General features: G+C 32.8%; 1 protein-coding gene across 1 annotated transcript; it reads left to right on the plus strand.

The window, feature by feature from the left end:
• The first annotated feature begins 4,808 nt into the window (after window positions 1–4,808).
• Window positions 4,809–21,088, plus strand: LOC25494395 (uncharacterized). The gene is made up of 13 exons (XM_039833240.1): window positions 4,809–4,902; window positions 5,007–5,085; window positions 6,462–6,580; window positions 7,185–7,365; window positions 7,774–7,912; window positions 8,603–8,726; window positions 8,975–9,072; window positions 9,149–9,269; window positions 9,434–9,514; window positions 11,515–15,561; window positions 19,957–19,993; window positions 20,163–20,292; window positions 20,674–21,088. Exons 2-8 carry the CDS (start codon window positions 5,036–5,038, stop codon window positions 9,194–9,196), a joined length of 759 nt encoding a protein of 252 aa, XP_039689174.1. The 5' UTR covers window positions 4,809–4,902; window positions 5,007–5,035; the 3' UTR covers window positions 9,197–9,269; window positions 9,434–9,514; window positions 11,515–15,561; window positions 19,957–19,993; window positions 20,163–20,292; window positions 20,674–21,088.
• The last annotated feature ends 1,575 nt before the right edge of the window (window positions 21,089–22,663 follow it).

The raw sequence follows: 22,663 nt of genomic DNA on the forward strand, positions 1-22,663 counted from the left end.
CCTCCTCTTAATCTTTTGGACTGTATTCTTCAACTTAGCAGCAATTGACACAGGTGGGCCATTGAGCATTCTTGGGCCATTAAGCATCCTTGGGCCATTGAGCATTCTAGGGCCATTGAGCATTCTTGGGCCATTGAGCATTCTAGGGCCATTGAGCATCCTTGGGCCATTAAGCATTCTTCCAGATGCAGCAGCAGGTAACTTAGTTGCAGGTGCAGACACATTAACTTCAGTTGCAGCAGCATGCACTTCAATCTCACCACTTTGTGTAGTTGCAGCTGCAGGTAAGTCACTGACAGTTGCAGGCACATTAACTTCAATCTCACCATTTTGTGTAGTTGCAGCAGCAAGCACTTCAATCTCACCACTTGGGCCATTAACTTCAGCAGACATAGGAATGGATGCAAACAGTGCATCAGGAATGTCATCAAACACATTTTCAATTGTTTCCAAAACATTTTGAGCAGTATCTTTCTTCTACATAATAGTAAGAAAACAATATATCTTAAGTCTTGCAACACACTATCATGGGTAAAACTAATAGATGTGAAGTGCTAAGAAATTACCTGTCTTTTAGCAGGGTTATCAGAGTTGTCCCTTTCAGTAGTTTGTGCATCAGCCTGAGCATTAGATGTCTCACCATTTTCATTTGCATGCTCATTTTCACCATTTTCAGTCTGCCTCTTTGGTTTTCTCTACAACAATTTCATACCATTATCAGATCTGTAAAACATAACAGAGTTAAACAATAAAAAAAAAAAAGGTTCAAAAATTACCTTTCTCTTAGCAGCAATTGGATCCTGAATCGTACTTTTACACCTCCTAGAGTTGTGTCCAAATTTGTCACACTTGGTACACCTATAACTCACTCCAGGTCTTCTCATTCTAGTGCCAAGCTCATCAAGCTCCCTGATCCTCAGTTTTTTGGGCCTTCCAGGTCCTCTTTTGTAGTGTGGTGGCAAAGGTTCTTCTATGTCTACTTCAGGCCACATTTCCATGCCATTGATAGGACTGACTCCAAAACCATAACACTCTAGATACTTTGCCCTTGAATAACATTGGTCAACAAAATCTGAAGGGTTTTGCATCCTATATGATAAGGCAGCAACTGCATGTCTACAGGGTATCCCTACCAATTCCCAAAACCCACAAGAACAAGTTCTCTTAGCAGTATCAACAATAAATTGTTGCTCACCATAATGATGTATCACTTGCCATTCATCACCCATTGAAAGAGTTGGTGTCCATTGTCTAGACAAAAACACTTCCTTATCTAACCTCTTCCTAGGCATAGGCATGATGTTGTGTTGCCACCTAGCTAATTTATTTCCAGCAGTACCAATCCTATTCATTAAGTATGTCCTAATCCATTCACACATAGACAAAAATGGTTTATCCCTAGCTACTAATATTGTTGCATTAAAGGATTCAGTTAGGTTGTTCATTAGTACATCACATTTAGGATAGTAAGAAAAAGCATGCTTACACCAACTTTTAGTAGGGTGCAGCATCAACCATTCCCAGGCACCAGCATCAACCTTCTTCAATTCATCCATTTTTGCCTTCCAAGCTTGAAAGTAGGTTGCTTTTGCAGCACCCATCATCAGGTCCCTTATCAAGGTTCCACCACCAAACTTCTTTTTGAAGTTTGCATATAAATGTCTTAAACAAAGTCTGTGCTCAATTGAGTCAAACATTTCTTCAAAAACTGACATTAATCCCTAAAACAATTAAAACACAGTTAAGTTAGTAAAACTCACAAAATTATGTTATCTGTTAAAAATCACAATTAATATTGTTATACCTTCTGTTGATCTGATATGAAGACATATCTTTTATCATTTCCTATGTCATTCATCAACAGCTCCATAAACCATTTCCAGCTTGCCTTACTTTCAACTTCAACAACACCAAAGGCCAGTGGAAAATACTGGTCATTGGGGTCCCTTCCAACAGCTAGCAGAAGTTGTCCACCATATTTAGTCTTCAAGTGGCACCCATCAACCCCCACAAAAGGTCTACATGCAGCTTTGAATCCTCTCTTGCATCCATCAAAGGAAAAGTAGAAAGACCCAAATCTTGGTTGAAGTGTAGGACCAACTCTTTCAACATTTACCTTAGCAGTGTTACCAGGACAAGCCCTTTTTAGCTCAGCAGCATATCTCCAAACCATGCTATACTGCCTGTCAGCATCCCCATCAACAATCTTCTGTGCTATCTGCTTTGCCTTCCATGCCCTTCCTTTTGTAAGATCTACTGAGTGGTTGGTCCTCATATCATTCATGATGTCTTTGATAGTGACTTTCTCAGTTGTTTGAAGTTTGTTAACAACAGCAAAGTTTGCAACCCACTTAGACTTGGCAGATCTGTTTTTTGTAACCCTCCCACACGTGTGGTCCTTTACATAGCTTTTAATTTGGTAAGTGTGCTTGTGACCCACTTTAGAACAAAGACATAAATACCCACACTTCTTTTTGTCCCCTTCCTCTCTTTTTTCTCCTTTTTTCAAAGCATCTTCCTTACACACAGTCCTTACCCTATAACTCTCATTTTTTTCAAAGCTAATTTCATACCCATTAAGTACATTCCACTCTATCATTGCATCCTTGAACTCTCTTAATGAATTAAATTCCATACCTAACCTAAACTCATAGTTCTTGTTTAATTGCTCCCTTCTAAACTTTTCATACCTAATTCCTCCCTCATGGTCAGACTCCTCTGGATCTGAGCTATCTAACTCCTCACTGAAGTATTCCTCAAATGGTTCCACCATAGCAGCCTTGCCCTTTTCCTTACATTTATTTTGCTTCTTGTCTGCTTCAACCAAAGAAGTCTTGCCCTTTCCCTTATTTAAGTTTTTTTCCTTTTTGTCTGCTTCAACCAAAGGAGCCTTGACCTGTCCCTTTGACTTACTTCTAGTGCAGAGACTACTACCTGACTTCTTCATATTGCCCATTAACAACTTCTCTGCAGGGACTTCTTCATTTTCAGCATCATCAAACCCATCATCTAGTGCAGTAGCTCTCTCATTTTCACTATCATCTAGCTCCACATCATCACTGCTATAACCACTATCCTCCACATCAGAGTTACACTTCATATCAAAACAAACAGGTTCCCTGAATTCCAAGTCTCTTTCCAAGGCATGTTGTTGATTATGCTCTAAGTATAAATGTCCATCAACTTCACTTCCAATAGCCTTTATAGCAACTTCTGCAGCAAGATGATCAACATAAATTTGAAAAAACTTACCATCTTTATCTTCAACTGCACCCCAAATCCTGTAATGTTGTTTATCATAGCCCCAACCAGTTACAATCTCATCAATTGCATCCATACCCCAAGCTTGAAAGTCTATATCACTTACTATTGTTTGTTTTCCACCTCTATAGAACAAGACATCATCTCTAACAAATTCACCACCGTGATGAAAGATACAATTGAACAACATTTTTTCCTGCAAAAAAATTTGACCAATCAAAGTTAGACACGTGTAAGTGTGGGCCCCACACACAAACCCCCCACAGTCAGCAAAGCAAGTTCCTCTCTTAGGAATAAAAAACCATAAACGACAACACCCTACAAGACAAAAATCTATGCAAAGATATGATTTTTAAATCCATTAACAGGACCACAACAGCTAAAAACAACCCACTTTGTTTAAATCCATGCAAACATATGTTTATTAAAGCCTTCAAACAAAGAAGAAGGATAAAGAGAAAGAAAGAAACTTACTGAAGCTTTTCCACTGGCTTTGTTCATTTTCGCATCGTTCCCGTTCCCGTTCTTCTTTTCCACCCTCTTTCCTCCGTCTTCTATGCTTATCTTCTTCTTCGTATTCTTCTTCTTCGCATCGTTCCCGTTCTTCCGATTTTTCTTTTCCGTAACGTTCCCGTTCTTCTTCGCATCGTTACCGACCTTCTTCTTCTTCGTGTTCTTCGACTTCGTCATCTTCTTCTGGCTTTCGATTCGATTCTAGCTTAGGGTTTCGTTTTTTGGTGAGAGATTTCAGAGATTGAGAATGGGTTTAGAAAATGGGAGATGAAAAGTGTGAAGTGTTTGTGTTTTGTTAGGGTTGAAAACGAAAAAAAGGAAGTGACTTTCTATTTTTCCTGATTTTTTTTTTAAACGTTTTTGTATTTTTAATGTTTTTTTTATTTATTAAAATTATTTTAATTACAAAAAAAGAAATAGTGATGTGGTTGTCAAATACACACGTGTCAGGCAAAAAAAAAATAAAAAAATAAATAAATACACAGTGGCGCGCCACGTCATGCCACATCATCAGCTGGAGTGTGTCAAATGGGATCAGGGGGATTTTCGAAGGAATCTTCATATTTCAGGGACAGAATCTAAACTTATTTTTTTACAGGGGGGAAAACCGGAACTCGCCCAAATTACAGGGGGGTAAAGACATATTAACCCAAAAAAAAAATCAAAATTTCAAATGACACATAAATTGATTAAAAAGAGGTACGGAATATTGTGATGGAAAATCTCTAAAGACCAAAATTGAAATTAGAGACCAAAATTGAAAAAAAAATTAGAAGGATTAAACAAAAAAGTTGAAATATCAAGAACAAAAACATATCCTAAACTCAATTTACATTTTTTTTAAGTTCCAAACTAAATTTACATAACATCTATAAAATTTATGGATAGTAAATTCGAATTATAACGAGTGGTGTAAATTTACATAACATCTATAAAATTTAACGAGTGGTGTAAATATAACGAGGAGTTCTCTTAATTTTAATTCCTAACCTATTTTCTAATCTCTTCTCTATATATATACTTGACGGCACAGAGCGGCGAACAAAAGCTATATCACTGTCCCACAGCATATTTCCCACCACCGCCCTCTACGCCGCCGGTTCCGTCGCACCGGAAACATCAACAGTGGTGAGTTTAGTAGCTGGTTGAACTTGAATCCGCATCTCAATTCAACTTTATTCAACTCGTTGCGCGCGCGTTTGTATTTTCTAATGTTTTTTGTGTGTATGCAGAGAAATTGTTCGAATCAAACCCTAACATTATGAAGAAGCGTCAACGTGTTGCTCCTATTTCCGAGTCTATCTCGAAAAGGTAACACCAACAGGCCTTACTTTGCAACTTATATCATTAAGTGCTTATAATGTGTATAAGCTGTTAGCCTGCAGTTGGTGGTGTTTGTTGCCTTTTTTTGTTTGCTATGCAGCTGCTGATTTTGGTGTTTTCCTGCGATTTTTAGTGAGTTTTTTTTTTTTTTTTTTTTTTTTTTTTTTTTTTATAGTGGCTCCCTGTGCTGTTTTCGCTGGGGAGGCCTGTTGGTTGTTTTGTGTTCTTTCGCTCCTGTCCTCTTTTCTTATGAGGTGGGTTGCTTGAATAATATTGGCCATTCAAAGAAAATGTGTATAAGCTGTATCTATAATAAAAAATAAAACAAAGTTAAATTGTTTTCAAAAGCTATTTTGGAGAGATTATGAAAATAAGCTGAAAACTGTTTATGATTTTTATAAGTTCTCACAAACAGTCTCACAAGTGTTTATATATGTCGAAAACATCATTCAAATAGGGTCTATAGGCTAATACTACTGATAATAATGTTAATTAATAGTAATGGTTGGCTTTATTGTACATTTCACAGTTCTTATTGCGTCTACCATTGGTATTGATTATTGTTTGTTAATTACTCAGTGCAAGTGTTTTATTGATTATAAAAAAGAACATAAGAACCATGATGCTCTGACAGTGGATTGTATTGAACACGATACATGAATAGACTCATGTTGAGTCCGCTAATGTCAAAAACATAGGACACTGACACCGATATATAGATTTCTATAACAAGACAAGCTTGACTTTCGCCTTTTTTTCATCTATATACTCACGAAAAGCTAAAACTAATGTAATAACATTTAAAGTCTTATTTTGGTACAACAAATTTAAGGTAATTAGCCCTTCATTGATTATATTCAAATACTGTGAAAGATGAAGATGTGTGTGTAAAAAGATTTGCACATGCAGGAATTTTTCAAATGCCTAATTAAAATACTAATGTATTACTGTTAAGTTTTTTTGTTTTAATGATTTTAGGAAAATTAGAACATGTATCCGTTTAATATTGTAGATGCGCCTGAGTTGTGTCCGAGCAGTGCTCAAGGTGTGTCAATGCAAAGAAAATAATTGTTTTTTTGAGAAACTTGTCAGACATGTGTCAGGCACGATAACACACCTAGTCCCAGGTGTGTCCATTTTTTTTTCATAGCATAAGAATGTAAAGTAAATTCGAATTATTCTATTTTGTGCAGAATTCTTTCTGGCTTTGGTTTTTGTAGAATAAAGCTTGATGTTAATTCTGTTTATGTGTGTTTGTTAAATTCAAGCGACACTTGTCCATGATAATTTACTTACTACATTGTTAAATGATTTAGTAATAACACATTGTTTTGAAATTCACATTGCTCTGTCCCTCTTTACAGGAAAAAGAAAGAAGATAAAGGTACGAAAAAAAAGAAAGAAGGTAGAAGGGTGGAGAAAGAGACAAATGTTGAGATCATTAAATCTGTGAACTTGCTGGAGGATGACCATGATGGAGAAGGTTTGATTAGACATGCTTGTAGATTACATGTTTACTAGGACTTCAGTATGGGGTTTGTGATCAGGTTCATTATTAGATGTTAGAGAAATGAGCTCACAAAAAAAAGATGTCATAGAACTAATAGAACTGGTCACATGATTATGAATAAAAAGCAGTGACACTGGAGACAAAGATTGGGTAGCACCCATTTTAAATACAATGGAATGGAAGAGTATCATCTTAGGCAGTTTGAATATATGTGAAGACACACAGAAGCATGTGTGAAGAGGGTATATTAGATGGAGGATAGATCATTAGTTAGAGACAAGGGTTAAGGAAAACTATAGGCCAGTCCATTAAGAAATCTATGCTAAGTGGTCTATTTTTAGACATGATTTATTATCAAATATTCAAGCATTGCGTAGTTCATTTAGCTGATCTCACCTAATGGGAAAAGGGTTTAGTGGTTGTTGTTCATCCTCATAGAAGTCCAAGTAAAATCCTTTGTTACGCTGTGATTAATGATTTGTCTTTTGCATTCATCCCCTCATTTTCAGTAGCATAAGATAGTTGTATATTTGTGGGAAATCTTTTTGATGATTTTGTTAATTCTTTTTGTTCTTAGGGTCTGGCATTGATTCTCCTATAAGCAATGTTGTGGGAAGCTTGCAGCAAAATTCTGATGACAATGATTCTGGATTAATAGAAGTTTTTGAGACTGAAGAAGACAATGAGTTTTCTCATTCAGATAAAGAGGATATTAGGACAATTGGTGGAGCCACATCTGAGGATTCAGTGGATTTGAGGTTTGTTAACGTTAAATATATTTTCTTTCACATTTTGGATAGAAAAGTTTTGATTTGAGAGAACAACCAAAGTTAACAGAGCTAAGCAGCTAATAGATGCACCAAAGCTCTCCAATCTTTATTCCAATTAGAAATGAAAATCTTGCCATTTCCATTCATACTTTTTTTTATACAAGTTTTCACAACTGATTTCCATGTTAAATACTTTCATAATTGCATCAGTATGATTTTGATCTCTCTTGCATGATTTGTAATGAATCTGATTAATACTATCTAGCTAGCTGATAGTGTTACTTTTTGTATTACTTGATCATTATACATACATAGCTCATCATAATACTATTACTATGCTCTCTTAGCTTGCTTAATCTAACATTTATTTTTACTTTTTCTTTTCTTTTCACGTTGCTCTTTTGATTTGCATTTGCAACATAATTTATCAAAAGAGGAGATCGACAGCCAAAAGAACTTGAAATTCAGCTGGGATGTACCAGTTATCGGTGCCTCAAATTGCAAATGGAGAGGAACTGGCGAAAATATCTTGAAGGTATATAGTGCTATTGTTATATCCAAGATTTCTTGTCTCTGGCCTCATTTTGTAAGTTCAAAACTTAGTATAGTTTTATAACCACATGCTGATCAATATTCCTTATCATTAAGAATGGTTGTCCTTGACACACAATGAAACTGCATTTTTTCTCTGTACATTGATGCCCTGGAATAGATAATGTTACGTGTTAGATGTGAGGGTTATCAACTGTCTTTGATGCTCTTTACCCAAAGGTTTTGAAGTAAATATAACTAACTTTTGACTATTTTATTACATCCTAATCATTTTTTCGAGGGATAAGTTTTCAAGTTGACAATAAATTGAGCCAATGACGTGTTGTTTACTGTCTATTTAGAGATTTTGATTAGTTGTCCTTGCAGTAAAAATAAACTGTGTAGTGGTTTGTTTTGAATGGAATAAGTATCTTTTGATGGATACTACTTTCCTTTATTGTTAATTTTTCCCTTGTTCACCTAGTGGGGAAAAGGATTTGGTTGCCGGTTATTGTTTTTAATTTCCCCTGGCATTAACATTATGCATGTCTTGGCTTTGGTGAACTTTTATATTATCCAATTCTTTACACATCAAAGAAAAATTATAATCTTATGCCGGCTTATAAAAGATGTTCTTCTTTCAACCTCTTGTACCTGAAGTACATATAACATTCTTTGCTGCTTTCTCTTGTAGGATTTTAATATCAACTCCTGTCCCGGTCTGAAGGAAAAGTTATATGAGCATTGGATGGATGTCTCCAAGACATCTGGAGGCAAGGATATTAATTCACCAAAACATAAGATGTTTTTCTCCCTTTGTAAGTAGATTTGAAATCATTAATGTATAAATAATTAAGTTGTTGAAATATTATATGTATTGTTGCGCTCTGTATTATTATAGCAAGATTCACTAAGTTGAGTTGGTGTTTCTTTTTTGCATTATGTTTTTGGTTGTCTGCTGTTATAGGGGATTTAGGCATTCAGTTGCACATTTGTATACAACATAATTTTAACTTTAATTTTTGTAATCCTTATACGGGCATTCACATCATTGACTTGGTTCCAGGCTGCAGCTACCGGGATATACTTCACTGTAACAAGAGACCATTCTATCTAAAAGGCCTTGAAGACACAAGCATCATGGATGCATACATAATGCATTCTGTAAGCAAATTTTCATTTTATTCTATATAAAATACGAGAACTGTTCACAAAATTGCTTAATAGCTATTTTGCACAGCTCAATCACGTCTTCAGAACTAGAGATTGTGTTAAAAAAAAAGAATGATTCCAAATTGGCTAGGCTTGAAGAGGGTGCTGATACTGAGAGATTCCGAGATCAAGGTTTTACACGTCCTAAGGTAATGGATTTTTTGTAGGTAGTGACTGTTTCCTTATGGTGGATGTTTTTCTAGTATAAATTAAAATTTTCACTTGATATTCCTTGAAATGAACTCTTACATAAAAGATTTACTTAAGAAGTGTAAACCATACTTAAAATATATTTTTCTGTTGCATGATCCAGGTTTTAATTTTGTTGCCAATGGCAAGTATTGCGTACCGTGTTGTAAAGAGGCTTATACAACTTACACCTTCGGCTTACAAGGTAGTTTCAATTTTCTTAATTTATTTCAAATGAAGTCAAGCTAAGTTTGGCATTTGGTTGACCTTTTTCTGCGCATCATGTTTTTTAACGAAATGTCATACTTGTTAGATATGCTACAGAATTCAGTCAGTTATCCTTATTTGTGCATCTCTTTCAGGATACAAAATGTTTTTCCTTGCTTGTTCTTGTAACAAAATATTGCAGTTGTGAGAGAAGGAGAGGAGTTAACTCTAAGTTTAAATTGTATTATTTAAAAGAGTACAATTCACCAATATGAATATGTATATATATAGGGGTTTGCGGATACACCCACTAATTTTTATTAAGGTGTGTTTTAGCAAAAATATAACTAAAAAGTACTCCCTCCGTTTCAAAATGAGTGTCGCTTTAGCAAAAAAAAATTGTTTCAAAATGAATGTCACTTTCAGTTTCCAATGCAATAATAACTTTTTCTTTTCAATTGTACCCTCCATTAATACTCTGCACACTACTTTCAAAGTATTAGTTTTAAAACTAACCAATAGTTAATAAGGATAATTTGGTAAAATAACCATTCTCTTTCTTTTAATCATTGCATTTCTTAATATGTTTGTAAACACCTAAAACGGCACTCATTTTGAAACGGAGGGAGTAGTTAAATACACCCAAAGGTGTAGCTTGCTAAAACACTCCCACATAAAAACTAGTGGGTGTGTTTTAGCAATTCCCATATATATATATATATATATATATATATAGGTGTCCTGGTTAAGATTAATCTACCTACTGAACTGTTACAAGAAAATTAGAGTTAGTTATCTATACTATATATAAAGAGAATACATGGTTTTAGGCTGACTTTTTCATTTCCAGTTATACCCTTAAACATATTTGACTATAATAATCCTATTTTGTTGGTGTCATTCAAAAAGATAAGAATTTATATTATATTTTTATATTGTTGGTGTTACTGAAAAAGATGAATGTAGTTTGTTACCATATGAAAATGAAAAATATCGATTATCGATACCTATAATTTTAATCAAAATTTAATAGAAACTACTGTTTGTAATTTATACGCATTATCGCAATAATAAGAGCGAATAGATGGGCACAGAGTGCCCGTCTGAACGCTAGTATTCTTATATCTAGCAGTAAATAACTGTTGCACAATGCGGGGATATAAGATTGGCTCAGTGGTTTAGGTGAGGGAGTTAAGGAGTGAAGTGATAAGGAAGTTGAGGGTTCTATCCCCGCCCACAACATAACACTAAGATTTGTAGGCCACTGAAGCAAGAAGCTGTGAGCCTGTGACAGTTACTGAGTAGCTAATTTCATATTTTATGATGTTAGCATAATGCAAAGCACAACAGCAGACCTATATAAGAAATAATCCTGAACATAATCAGCCACTGCTTTTGACAGTTTACATCTTGCAACTATAGGATATTGGTTTTGCTTCAATCATGTTGGACTCTTGGCTTTGGCCAACGATCTCGAATACATTTTTTGCGAAGTAACATTGGGCATGAGGGGAAGATCTAACTATAAATTAAATGAAATATTAAAGGTGTATGTCCTGAGCAGTTTTAAAGCAGACTGGAGTTATTATGATATAACTTGCTGAATTAGTGGAGGGTTTCCCGAGATAATAATGTCATCAACCTAAACTACAAAATAAACCACAACAGATAATTTGGAATAAATGAAAATAGACGAACCACATTAGCTTTGAAACCAAACTGGAAGTAATGTTGAACAGACATCGAAAGCAATGTACGAGGGTCCTGTTTGAGCCCATACATAGCTTTGTTAAGCCTGCACACTAGTGATTTGCCTAAAATTTCCAAACCGGAGGGTTGAGTCATGCCAACATTATCCATCTTATTTTATTACATTTGCCTAGAGCAAGATAAAATATTCTAGTGTTCCTTTGTGATATTTGTGTCTGTTTTCTCAAGTCAATGTTGAGCATATGGATCGTTTTTCAGTAACAACATCTGTTTCAACTATGTTAACAGGAACATCATTCTCAAGCTGAAAAGATGCTGCTATCAACAGGTTGATTGGTACAGCAGGTTAGTAAATTGAAACAGTTGTGGTGTTCAAGTATGTTCCAATATTATCATAAGTTATTAACACACATGGAGGGAAACCCATTTAAAAGTAAAACCTAACATAAATCATGACTTTGATGACAACTTCATTAACACTTAGGTATCTATAACTGTAAATGTGTTTGTATTTAAACTTCATTAACCAAAAATTCAATTTCAAAGTCAGAAATTCATGTTTTTGCTAGAGTGAACCGTAACTGAGATAGTTTATATACTCTGATCCTCTGTCACTTTCCCTCCTTATCCTCTGGATCCTCATAGTCCGTCATACTCTGCTCCTCCTCCATACTCTGCTCTTGTCCGTTGACATTTTCCTCATCTTTCCCTACTCATGTCTAGTGCTTAAAAGCCGCCTTTAAGCTATAGAATTTTACAACTTAAATTAATTCATGTAAATATAGTGTAATTATCTGTATGTAAATAATGAGTAGTCTTTGGCGGGTATTTAGAAGCTGGAAATGAATTTTTATTCTCAATGCTTTTAATTGTTTGCTCGTGTTCAATTTGGAAAATCCACTTCCATTTTACGAAGTAATTTGAGACATCTTTAAGGATTTCGTGGGAGCAATCTATATAAACATAAAGTTCAGATCATTAATCTTTTAAAGTATCGCAGAATTTTCTGAAAGGCATTATCTTGGGACATGATAATAAACTATAGTTTTTCTTCCGGTATTCCACTGATCCATAAAGCGTCCTAAATCTTTTCTAATCTCCATAAAAGTATAGCCTTCTGGATTTCATCCTCCTTCTGAATCACTTTTGCTAAATTGAAGAAATATCTTAGTCCTTTCACTAATCCCTCTTTTATTATTTTGTCTTCATTAGCCACAAATTCTCTAATTAAACTCATCTTATTTGAGCTTTCTTGAATAACTTTTGGTATTTTAATCTGACGTAATGTAATGTTTTCAATATCGAACACAAAACACACTTGAGGTGTGAAGGGGAAAGATTTAATCAATTTTTTCAGGAGCCATCTAATGTATAAATATGTTTCCAAATGAACTGGTAAATCTACACATCCTTTAGAATACAATGCTTCAACTGCTGCTCTTTGTAGAACACCATCATATCGCTTTAGATAACCGGAAATTCTTGGATTACATGACTCCCTCCCAACGACTCCTGGTTGATCTGTCAACACAATTAATTGATTAAATACATTAAATATGACATTATATTGCTATATTTTGTTCAACTTTATACCTACCAAAACGAATACGATAAATAATGATACCAGTTGTATCCACTCTTGCAGTGAGATTTTTGTGCAAATTTTTTATCAAAAGTAAAACATTAGTCTAAATTTATTTATGGAGAAGAGATGCGATTCATTTTAAGAAAAATACTAACAATAATCAATTTTGCAATCTCTTGTTTTTTTGTGTGTCTGATATTGTTCCGCATTTCAACTGTGTAATATACTCTTCTCCTAACAATTTACCATGAAATAAAAACATAATATACCTAGTCAGTTGATAATGACGCGTACCTTAGGCCTGCTCAGGTTATTTACATTTTATTTTCATAGTCGAGCTAGTAGTGAACACATTAATGAAAAACAATCAATAAATTCAGATACAAGATAATCTAGAACAAATCAAGGTTATAAATTGAACTGCAACTAGAATAATCAATTAGCATATTCGTGCAACAAATGGAGTTAGAGATATACCTTTAAAGTCATGTAGAACGCGGCGATTTCTGTTACGTTTTTGTCTACCTCCACTTTTGTGATCGGTTAATATACATCGTTCAAATCCAAATCATAAATCTTCACAATTCTTTCGGTTAATGGGTTGACTTGGTGGAACCCACAGTCAATGACTCGATCAGAAACATCATTTTTTTGTATGATGTAACATTTGTTTTCTTTCTCGAGATGTACACCAAAGTGTTTTTTGGTGTATATCTTGTAAAAGAAAACAAATGCTACATCATAGAAAAAAAATGATGTTTTTGATCGAGTTTTTGACTGTGGGTACCACCAAGTCAACCCATTCATCGAAAGAATTGCGAAGGTTTACAATTTGAGTTTGAACGATGTATATCAACCGATCACAAAAGTGGAGGTAGACAAAAACGTAACAGTGATCCCCACATCCTTCCTGACTCTAAAGGTATATCTCTTACTCCACTTGTTGCACGAATATGCTAATTGATGATTCTAGTTGCAGTTGATTTGTTCTAGATTATCTGGTATCTGAATTTATTGATTGTTTTTCATTAATGTGTTCACTACTAACTTGACTATGATAATAACATGTAAATAACCTGTGTAGGCCTAATGTCTGTGTCATTATCAACTGACTAGATATACTGTGTTTTTATTTTACGGTAAATTGCTTGGAGTAGAGTACATTACACACTTGAAATGCAGAACAATATCAGACAAAAAAAAAACATGAGATTGCAAAACTGATTGCTATTAGTATTTTTTTTTAAAATGAATCGCATCCCTTCAGTATAAATAAAATTGGACTAATGTTTTACTTTGTTAACATTTTTGCAGAAAAAATCTCACTGCAAGAGTGAATATAACCGGTATCATTGTTCATCGCATTCGTTTTGGTAGGTATAAAGTTGGTTGAACAAAATATAGCAATATATTGTCATATTTAATGTATTGAATCAATTAATTGTGTTGACAAAACAACCAGGAGTCGTTGAGAGGGAGTCATGCAATCCAAGAATTTCCGGTTATCTAGAGCGATGTGATGGTGCTCTACAAAGAGGAGCAGTTGAATTATTGTATTCTAAAGAATGTGTTGATTTACCAGTTCATTTGGTAACATATTTATACATAAGATGACTCCTGAAAAATTGATTAAACCTTTCACCTCCACACCCCAAGTATGTTTTGTGTAGGATATTAGAAACATTAGATTACGTCAGATTAAAATACCAAAAGTTATTCATGAAAGCCCAAATATGATGAGTTTAATTAGAGAATTTGTGGCTAATGAAGAGAAAATAATAAAAGAGGGATTAGTGAAAGGACTAAGATATTTCTTCAATTTAGCAAAAGTGATTCGGAAGGAGGATGAAATCCAGAAGGCTATACTTCTATGGGGATTAGAAAAGATTTAGGACACTTTATGGATCAGTGGATTATCGGAAGTAAAACTATGGTTTATTATCATGTCCCAAGATAATGTCTTTCAGAGGTCTGCGATACTTTAAACATATTAATGATATGAATTTTAAGTTTATACATATTGCTCCGACGAACTCCTTAACGATATCCCAAATTACTTCGTAGAATGGAAGTGAATTTTTCAAGTTGAACACGAGCAAACAATTAAAAGCATTGAGAATAAAAACTCATTTCCTGCTTCTAGATACCCGCCGAAGTCTCCATACATAACTATGTTATGTCAGAGGTAATACTCATTATTTACACACAGATAATTACACTATATTTACATGAATTAATTTAAGTTGTAAAACTCTACAGCTTGAAGGCGACTTTTAAGCACTGAACATGAGCAGAGAAAGATGAGAAAAATGTCAAGGGACAAGAGCAGAGTATGGAGGTGGAGAAGAGTATGACGGACTGTGAGGATAATGAGGAAAGTGACAGAGGATCCAGAGTATTTATTCTATGCCCTGTACTCAGTTACGGTTCACTCTAGCAAAAACATGAATTTCTGACTTTGAAATTGAGTTTTTGGTTAATGAAGTTTAAATACAAACTCATTTACAGGTATAGATACCTCTAAGTGTTAATGAAGTTGTCATCAAAATCATGATTTATGTTAGATTTTAGTTTTAATTAGGTTTTGTGTTAATAACTTATGATATTATACTGGAACATACGTGAACACCACTATTGTTTCAGTTTACTAGTCTGCTGTACTAATCAACATGTTGAAAGCAACATCTTTTGAGCTTGAAGATGATGTTCCTGCTAACACAGTTGAAACAAATGCGGTTATTGAATCAACCGTAAGTTTAAAATTCATTTGTTAATAACATGTAAAAGATGATTGTTCAAATATTTTTTGTTTTCACCTGATACTAACCTATCTATTATGTCACCAATAATTTCCCAGCATAATTGTATCTGCACGTTTCTACTAATATCACAATAGAGAATAAAACATCAACCACAAGATTATTTATGATTCTATTTTCTTTTTTTGATGAATCTTCTATGTACTTTCTTGCTACATAGACTCCTTGTCCTAAATATAAGAACGGGTATTGCTCACATGTACACCCCTCCCATCAAAACTATAAGCAAAAATTCACTTTTAAGATTTGTTCAATAAATGAACCTAAAAAATAAATTTTTGCTAATAATTGTGACTAGAGGGTATACCCAAGGTTTTGCAACTCGAGAGTTTACCTCAACTCTTTTTGACTAGGTAAATTTGAGTCGTAAACTCGTCTTGAGAAATCGTACGAGTTTACCTAAAATTAAAATTATATAAAATTTACTATATGCATGACATATATATTATACAAACTACCACGTTATGCTAAAACTTAACATCAAAATACAAAAATTAACTAAAAAAATCATGAGTTTTATAAGTCTCTAGGTTTAAGCCATCATAAATTTGTTAATAAAATTATCTAAAAAATAAACTAGTTAATCAACTTTAGGTTCCAGCCATCCAAATATTGTCACATTTATTTATTGATGATTATTCTTAATGTACTTGGTTATTTTGTAATGAAAATTTCTTCAAATCTTTATTGAGAAAACATCAAATTTGGTGTTTAAATGTACACTTAAAATGCTGATAATGCTTAAAAGTCATAGTGATATAGTCACTCAAAAAAAGAGAAATGATATTTGTATAACCATTTTATGACAACTTTCTCTCTCATACTCACATTATATTCTTATTCTCTCTCTTCCTTTCTCTCTTTCTATTGTTTTTGATCAATGAAAAAAGAAAATAATAGTTGTCATCTAAGTTGTCACCAATGGTTGTACATATATTACTACTCTAAAAGAAATCTATGGTTGGCATGCACTTTACGATACCATTCTCCATGCATATATTCCTTCCCATTAACTTTTTTTAAAAAGCCAATTGAGCTCACCGAGGCCATCCATCACAAGAAAATGCAAGAATCTTAATGTAACTAGAATAAAGATCATCCATAAAACTAAGGAAAATGTTATTTCTCTAGAAAAAATAGCATCAAGAATTTTTCAATACTCAGGTGGCAAGTTTTAATTGCATCATTTATTTGTTTACTTCCTATTTTTCAGTCACATCTCCTTGAATTGTGGCAAATAGTATATTGTGATTGACTGCTTATTAAATGACCCAAATTAAAAATAATACTAAAATATGAAACTTTTTATAGATGAAGCTAGATTGAAGTGATGGAAGTGACAAAAAAAGAAAGAAAGAAGGTATAATAATTAATGTCGATAATATTAGAAAGTAACAAAGTTTATTAATAATGATAATAATTATTAGAAAATATTAATTTGTCAAAGTTTTTAAATTTTTCAAAGTTTATTATATTAATTTAATTTAAGAAACTTACTATATCATAATTTTTATTATATATAATATTTTTAACAAACACATTTCCTAATAATTTGTCATAGGTTTCTTTCTACTTCTATTAATTTGACTATCTTTGATAATTCATATTAGAGAAATGATATTTTAAAACTATTTTATGATAACATTGAACAATTTATATCTCTCATACTTACATTATATTTTTATTTTCTCTTTCTTTTTCTCTCTATTACTTTCGACCAATAAAATTTGGCTAAAAAATACCGTAAAGACAATGTTTAAGAAATCCACAAAAAGAAATTTTGTCTTAAAAACATAAGTCAAACACATGTAAAAGTTATAACACAAATTTTGAAGTAAAATTTATTACTTTTGTATGCTTCAACAATACTCACTCCGTCCCAAATTATAAGAAAAAAACTCTTTTTTGTCCCAAATTATAAGCAAAAAAGACCAACTTTTATCATATTTAATTAGGTTATACCAACTAGCCCACTTTTTTATGTTTTGAAAGAGGAACTTGGATGACAAAACATTGCTAAAATATGTGATATGTTCGAGCCCGCAATAAACCTCTTCTTTAATGTGTGAACAACCTAAAAATAATTATATAATAAGCATTTTTTAATAAATAATAAGCATCTCTAAACCTTGTGGCAGTGGGAAGTGGTGACCTCTTCTAATACCTAAATCACCTAGATAAAAGTTTAAAATAAAATTCTTGAGGACTAAATGTAGTAACGGTGAGAAACTTAGAGGACCGAAATAAATTAATTTTTAGTTAGAGGATCAATCCGATACCAACTAAATAGTTAGAGGACCAAAAAGGTAATTTAGCCTAAAAATTACTACTTTTTTTGTCAAATAGTCTAGTGGTCAGAGCTCACACATTTTAAATGTGGAGAAGTGAGGTGGATGAGGTTCGAACTTCAACCCTTCTATATATTATACATTGTCCCTACCAATTGAATTAAGTTCACTGAGACAAAAAAATTACTACTTTTATATGCTTAAACAATGTCTTAAGTTCACTTGTTAGACTTTTTCAAAGGTATATTACTAGGTTTTAAGGGTGCCATTTAGTTTACACCATCAAATAAAATGCCCCAACTTACACCACTAAAATAACACCTTGTAATAGCTTTTCATCATAAGATCCGGACCGTTAGAATAAATTTATAATATATCAATGACTTATATTGAGGTGGTGTAAGTTGGAGCAATGTATTTGGTGGTTCAAACTATACTTTGCCGATTTTAAGTTCAATATGAAGATCTTTTAGTAAGATAAAAAACAAATTGAATATTTTTTATTTTAAAGGTCTTTTCTACTTTGGAATTCATTCAAAATTTCTTAGTAAAATAAGTAATATATTTTAGGTTCATTTCATCTAAGCGAATTTGATTTGCTACTTTATAAGGTCTAGTCTCTTCCCTGGTATTCAATTATATTGCTTAATGAGGGTAAATGTTTTTTTCCTTAAGAAATTAGGGCCCGTTTGATGGTCAGGATATATTATAAATGTTAACTTATAATATATCAATGTATTTATTATAAATGATAAATACATGATAAACATTAAAAACTATTATAAATGTTAACTTTTTCAGGTCCCATATTAAATAGAGTGGTGATATATGTACAACTATTCATGACAACTTTGATGACAATTTTCATTTTCTCTCTTCTCATTGGTCCAAAACAATAGAAAGAGAAAAAGGAAGAGAGAGAATATGAATATAATGTGAGTATGAGAGAGAAAGTTGTCAAAAAATTGTAATGAAATGGTTGTATAAATATTATTTCTCTATTAGATAATCAATCATTAAGTATACTGTTGGGGAGTGTGTCTAATTGATCAAGATGTCCTTTTCCTTTGAAAATTGGTGGAATAGTAGCCAACACATTTATTAGGGCGCCAAAGCTAACTACAACTGTGGTGAAGTGAATTTGTCAGGGGCCTTGTTTAGTTGTAGGATCACCAAATTGATTAATTAATTAACCTACTACAATAATCACGTTTTGTTGTTGATTGATTTGCAATTGATGATAAGGTTATAATAGGTGACTTAACAAGATTCTATAACTTTCTGTTAATTAACTTGCTATTCAAGTATTGCTTCTAGTATCATCCCTTGTGTTGTGTTCACACATGTCACATACACGTTTTCCTTGCATTTTTTGAATAAAAAATTGAGTTTGTGAGTTAGTTAGCACATTTGATCAATTAATAACTCTACTATTTTGGTTTGGGGACAAGCATAGATTGATTTATATTAGATTCAATTTGGTGGAAGAATTTTGATCGATTCGTGCAAATTTAGGGACGAAGTTGATGATTCGCTCATATTTTTAGTATTAAGAGAGGCAAATAGATGAATGGTAGGAATTGATTGGTAGAAAATGCTACTAAAAAAAGGGAGATAGTAAGATGTCGTTTTGAACCGAGTTGTGGACGGGTGCTGAGATGTTAAGCAAGTGTTTATTAAGTTGGTTAATCTAGCAATGGGTGAGGAATATGGTGTTAGGTATTGTTGTCGAGCGCGGTTGTTAGAGTTGAAGAAGAAAATTAATTTTGCGAGAGGTTGAGTTGATGGAGGAATGTAAGGTTTTATATTGTGTGACATTTCTGTCCAAAATAATATGCAAAATACTTGGATTTACAGATTACATGTATTCAGATAAAGAAGTTTCTGAGTTGATAATTTCAAGATATAATGTTGTTCATATTTTAATAAGATTTAATTAATTTGTTAATTGATTATTTAGATAATATTATAAAAATGATGATAAAAATGATTTATATCTTGAAATTAATTATACAATGTCTGTAAACCATGTCTCCAGGCCCCAGAACTACACATGGAGATCCACAAAAGAAAAGGTTGGAGAAATAAATCAATAATTGTATTTAATTTAATATTTGCTAAGTTCTCATTCTCGCAAATACCAACTGTAACTGGTCAGTCAGTCAAGTATAAGGACATGGCTTTTTACCATTTTAAAATGCTTAAGAGAGGATCGTGCTAATATTTAATCTAATGGATGCGCAGCATGTCGATCCTGCCTATGATATCTCTCTATCCTCTAATGGATGCGCAGCATGTCGATCCTGCCTATGTACCTGTCTGTTCAGAATCTTGTTCTGGCATATTTGACTGGTTTGGGATTCGGAATCACTAGGTAAGATTTGCATTTACTCAAACAGATGCATCTTGAATTCGTTTACAACATGGAAGATGGATATTTATATGTTTTCAGTTACATTTTCTTTAGTTTCCCGGTGAAAATAAAGTTCAAACCTAATGTCTTGTTGACTGGGACAACTCAGCCAATATTTAAAATGACCATATAATATCTTTTTTATGAATAGTGTGATAGCAGATCTATCTCTTTAAAAAAAGTTTTTTTTTATTGATAATTACTCAAGATCTGTACCAGAACGAAGTACCTGTTTGAAACCTAGATCTGTTTGCACTTTCTCAATTTACTTTTGAACAACAACCAGATTGGTAATCTCTTTGTCCTTATCCGTTTTTAAAATAATTACTTTTATATTGGCAGGGTTTAAAATCATTCGATGATGTTCCTGCCCATTCATATCCGTCAAGCTGATGGTATTGGTGATTCCTGGCAGCTGCTGCTTCCAAATTCTGCTTCATTTCTGTGGGAAGATCTTGGTAGAAGACGTTCATTGGAGCTCTTGGTAGATACTGAACTACGATAACGATGAAATTTCTAATCATCAACCTCTGCACGTAGCAGATTGCGTGTTACAATTGTAAAGGAAGAGAAAACCAATAAGAGTTCTGAGCAGAAGACATTCATCATCAGCGAATGACTCTCAAAAGCAACAACTAATTTTAGATACAGACTGAGTTTCCTGAATTTAGGGGATCGATTATGCTAATGTTCTTGACAATAATGGCCTCCCTCTCTATGACTAATGGAAGAAAAAATATTGATTGGGCTTTCCTTCCTCTAAGGCTCTGTTTGGTAAAAATAACGGATAACTGATAAGCTAGCTGATAGCTTTTAGCTGATAAGCTAACTGAAGTGTTTGGTAAAAATAGCGGTTCAACTAGCTGATAAATGTAAAATGACATAAAGGGTATTTCTTAATTCATAATAAAAATTATATCATTAATTTAAGTATTTGTAATTTTGTAAACTAATTTTTCTTTAAAAAAATACTTTAAATTTATTAATTTAATATATCCTATGTATTATAAATTAAATTAAATTTTATTCAATAAAATTTTATCTTATATTTATTATCATTTAAGTGTTTCCACTTTATAAAAAAAATAACATTTACCTCAAAAACAAAAAAAAAAGGTAGCACTAATAGAGTAATACTAATAACATAGAATAAAGAAAATAACACTTACCTCAAAAAAAAAAAAAAGTAACACTAATAGAATAATAGTATTTTGTTTCGTAAAAAAAAACAAGGTATATATTTTTTCAAAAAAAAAAAAAAAAGCCAGCTGAAATATATACAAAAATTGGAATAAAGGGATAGTAGTCTTTATTACGTAGCTTATTATAAAAATTATAATGGATAAAAATACAATTTAAATGAAATAATAAGGGTAAAATTGGAAGAAAAAGTGAGAAGCTATAAGCTATAAGCTCAAACGCTACTTGGAATAGCTTCTGAAAAATAGCTTATAAGCTCGTGAAATAAGCTATAAGCTCATGGTGAAAAGGTGTTACCAAACAGAGCTTTTTTTGTCAAACGAGCTTATAAGCTATAAGTTAAAAGCTAAAAGCTCTTTTTTGGGATTAACCAAACAGACCCTAAATAAGGACACGGTACCTGCACCTCCCATTTTTGTACAAGAACTTCTTTACTGTTTCATTTTTACCTAATTTGTGGTGTTAGTGCTAATTAATCCGTATAAAACCTTTTTTTCGTCAAATAATTTAGTAGTTGGAGTTCACATTTTAAAATTAGAGAAGTGAAGTGTCCATGGATTGATTTCCAATATTTACATATATTATGCGTTGTGCATATCAACTAAATTATGTTAGACAATCTATATAAAACCTTTAAATCATTAACTTTTCACCGTCACCAGGAGTTGTTTCATGCATGCAGGCCTCATAATAAATTCTCTCATTATCAAAAAGATAAGGGGGAGACCACAATTTCTTCAATTTGCTTGGAAGAAATTGTGAAGAAGATAATAGACACTATTTTTGAAAGGAATTCGAATTAAATTCACAATTTTATGTTCCATTGGACCATTTCTAACGTGCTAGCATAAATTTTGCGACAGCATTATGTGATCCATCATCATAGGGACCAAATATTTTCTTTTAAGGAGTCATACGGGACCAAAATAGTTGCATTATATGTTCCCTTGGCATTTAAATTCTCCATCTAGATTTTGGAGTCGCACATTATATTACCTTTTTTTTTTTTTTTTTTTTCAAACAAGTTGCACTACCATTAGATGCTTAAATTACATTATCATTGCTTATATTTCCTTCTCCTCTAATGTCAAATATTACATTCACTTCACCTATTAAACTATTTAGTCCATTT

Source organism: Medicago truncatula, chromosome 4 (assembly GCF_003473485.1).
Source record: "Medicago truncatula cultivar Jemalong A17 chromosome 4, MtrunA17r5.0-ANR, whole genome shotgun sequence".
In the NCBI taxonomy this organism is placed as follows: domain Eukaryota; kingdom Viridiplantae; phylum Streptophyta; class Magnoliopsida; order Fabales; family Fabaceae; genus Medicago; species Medicago truncatula.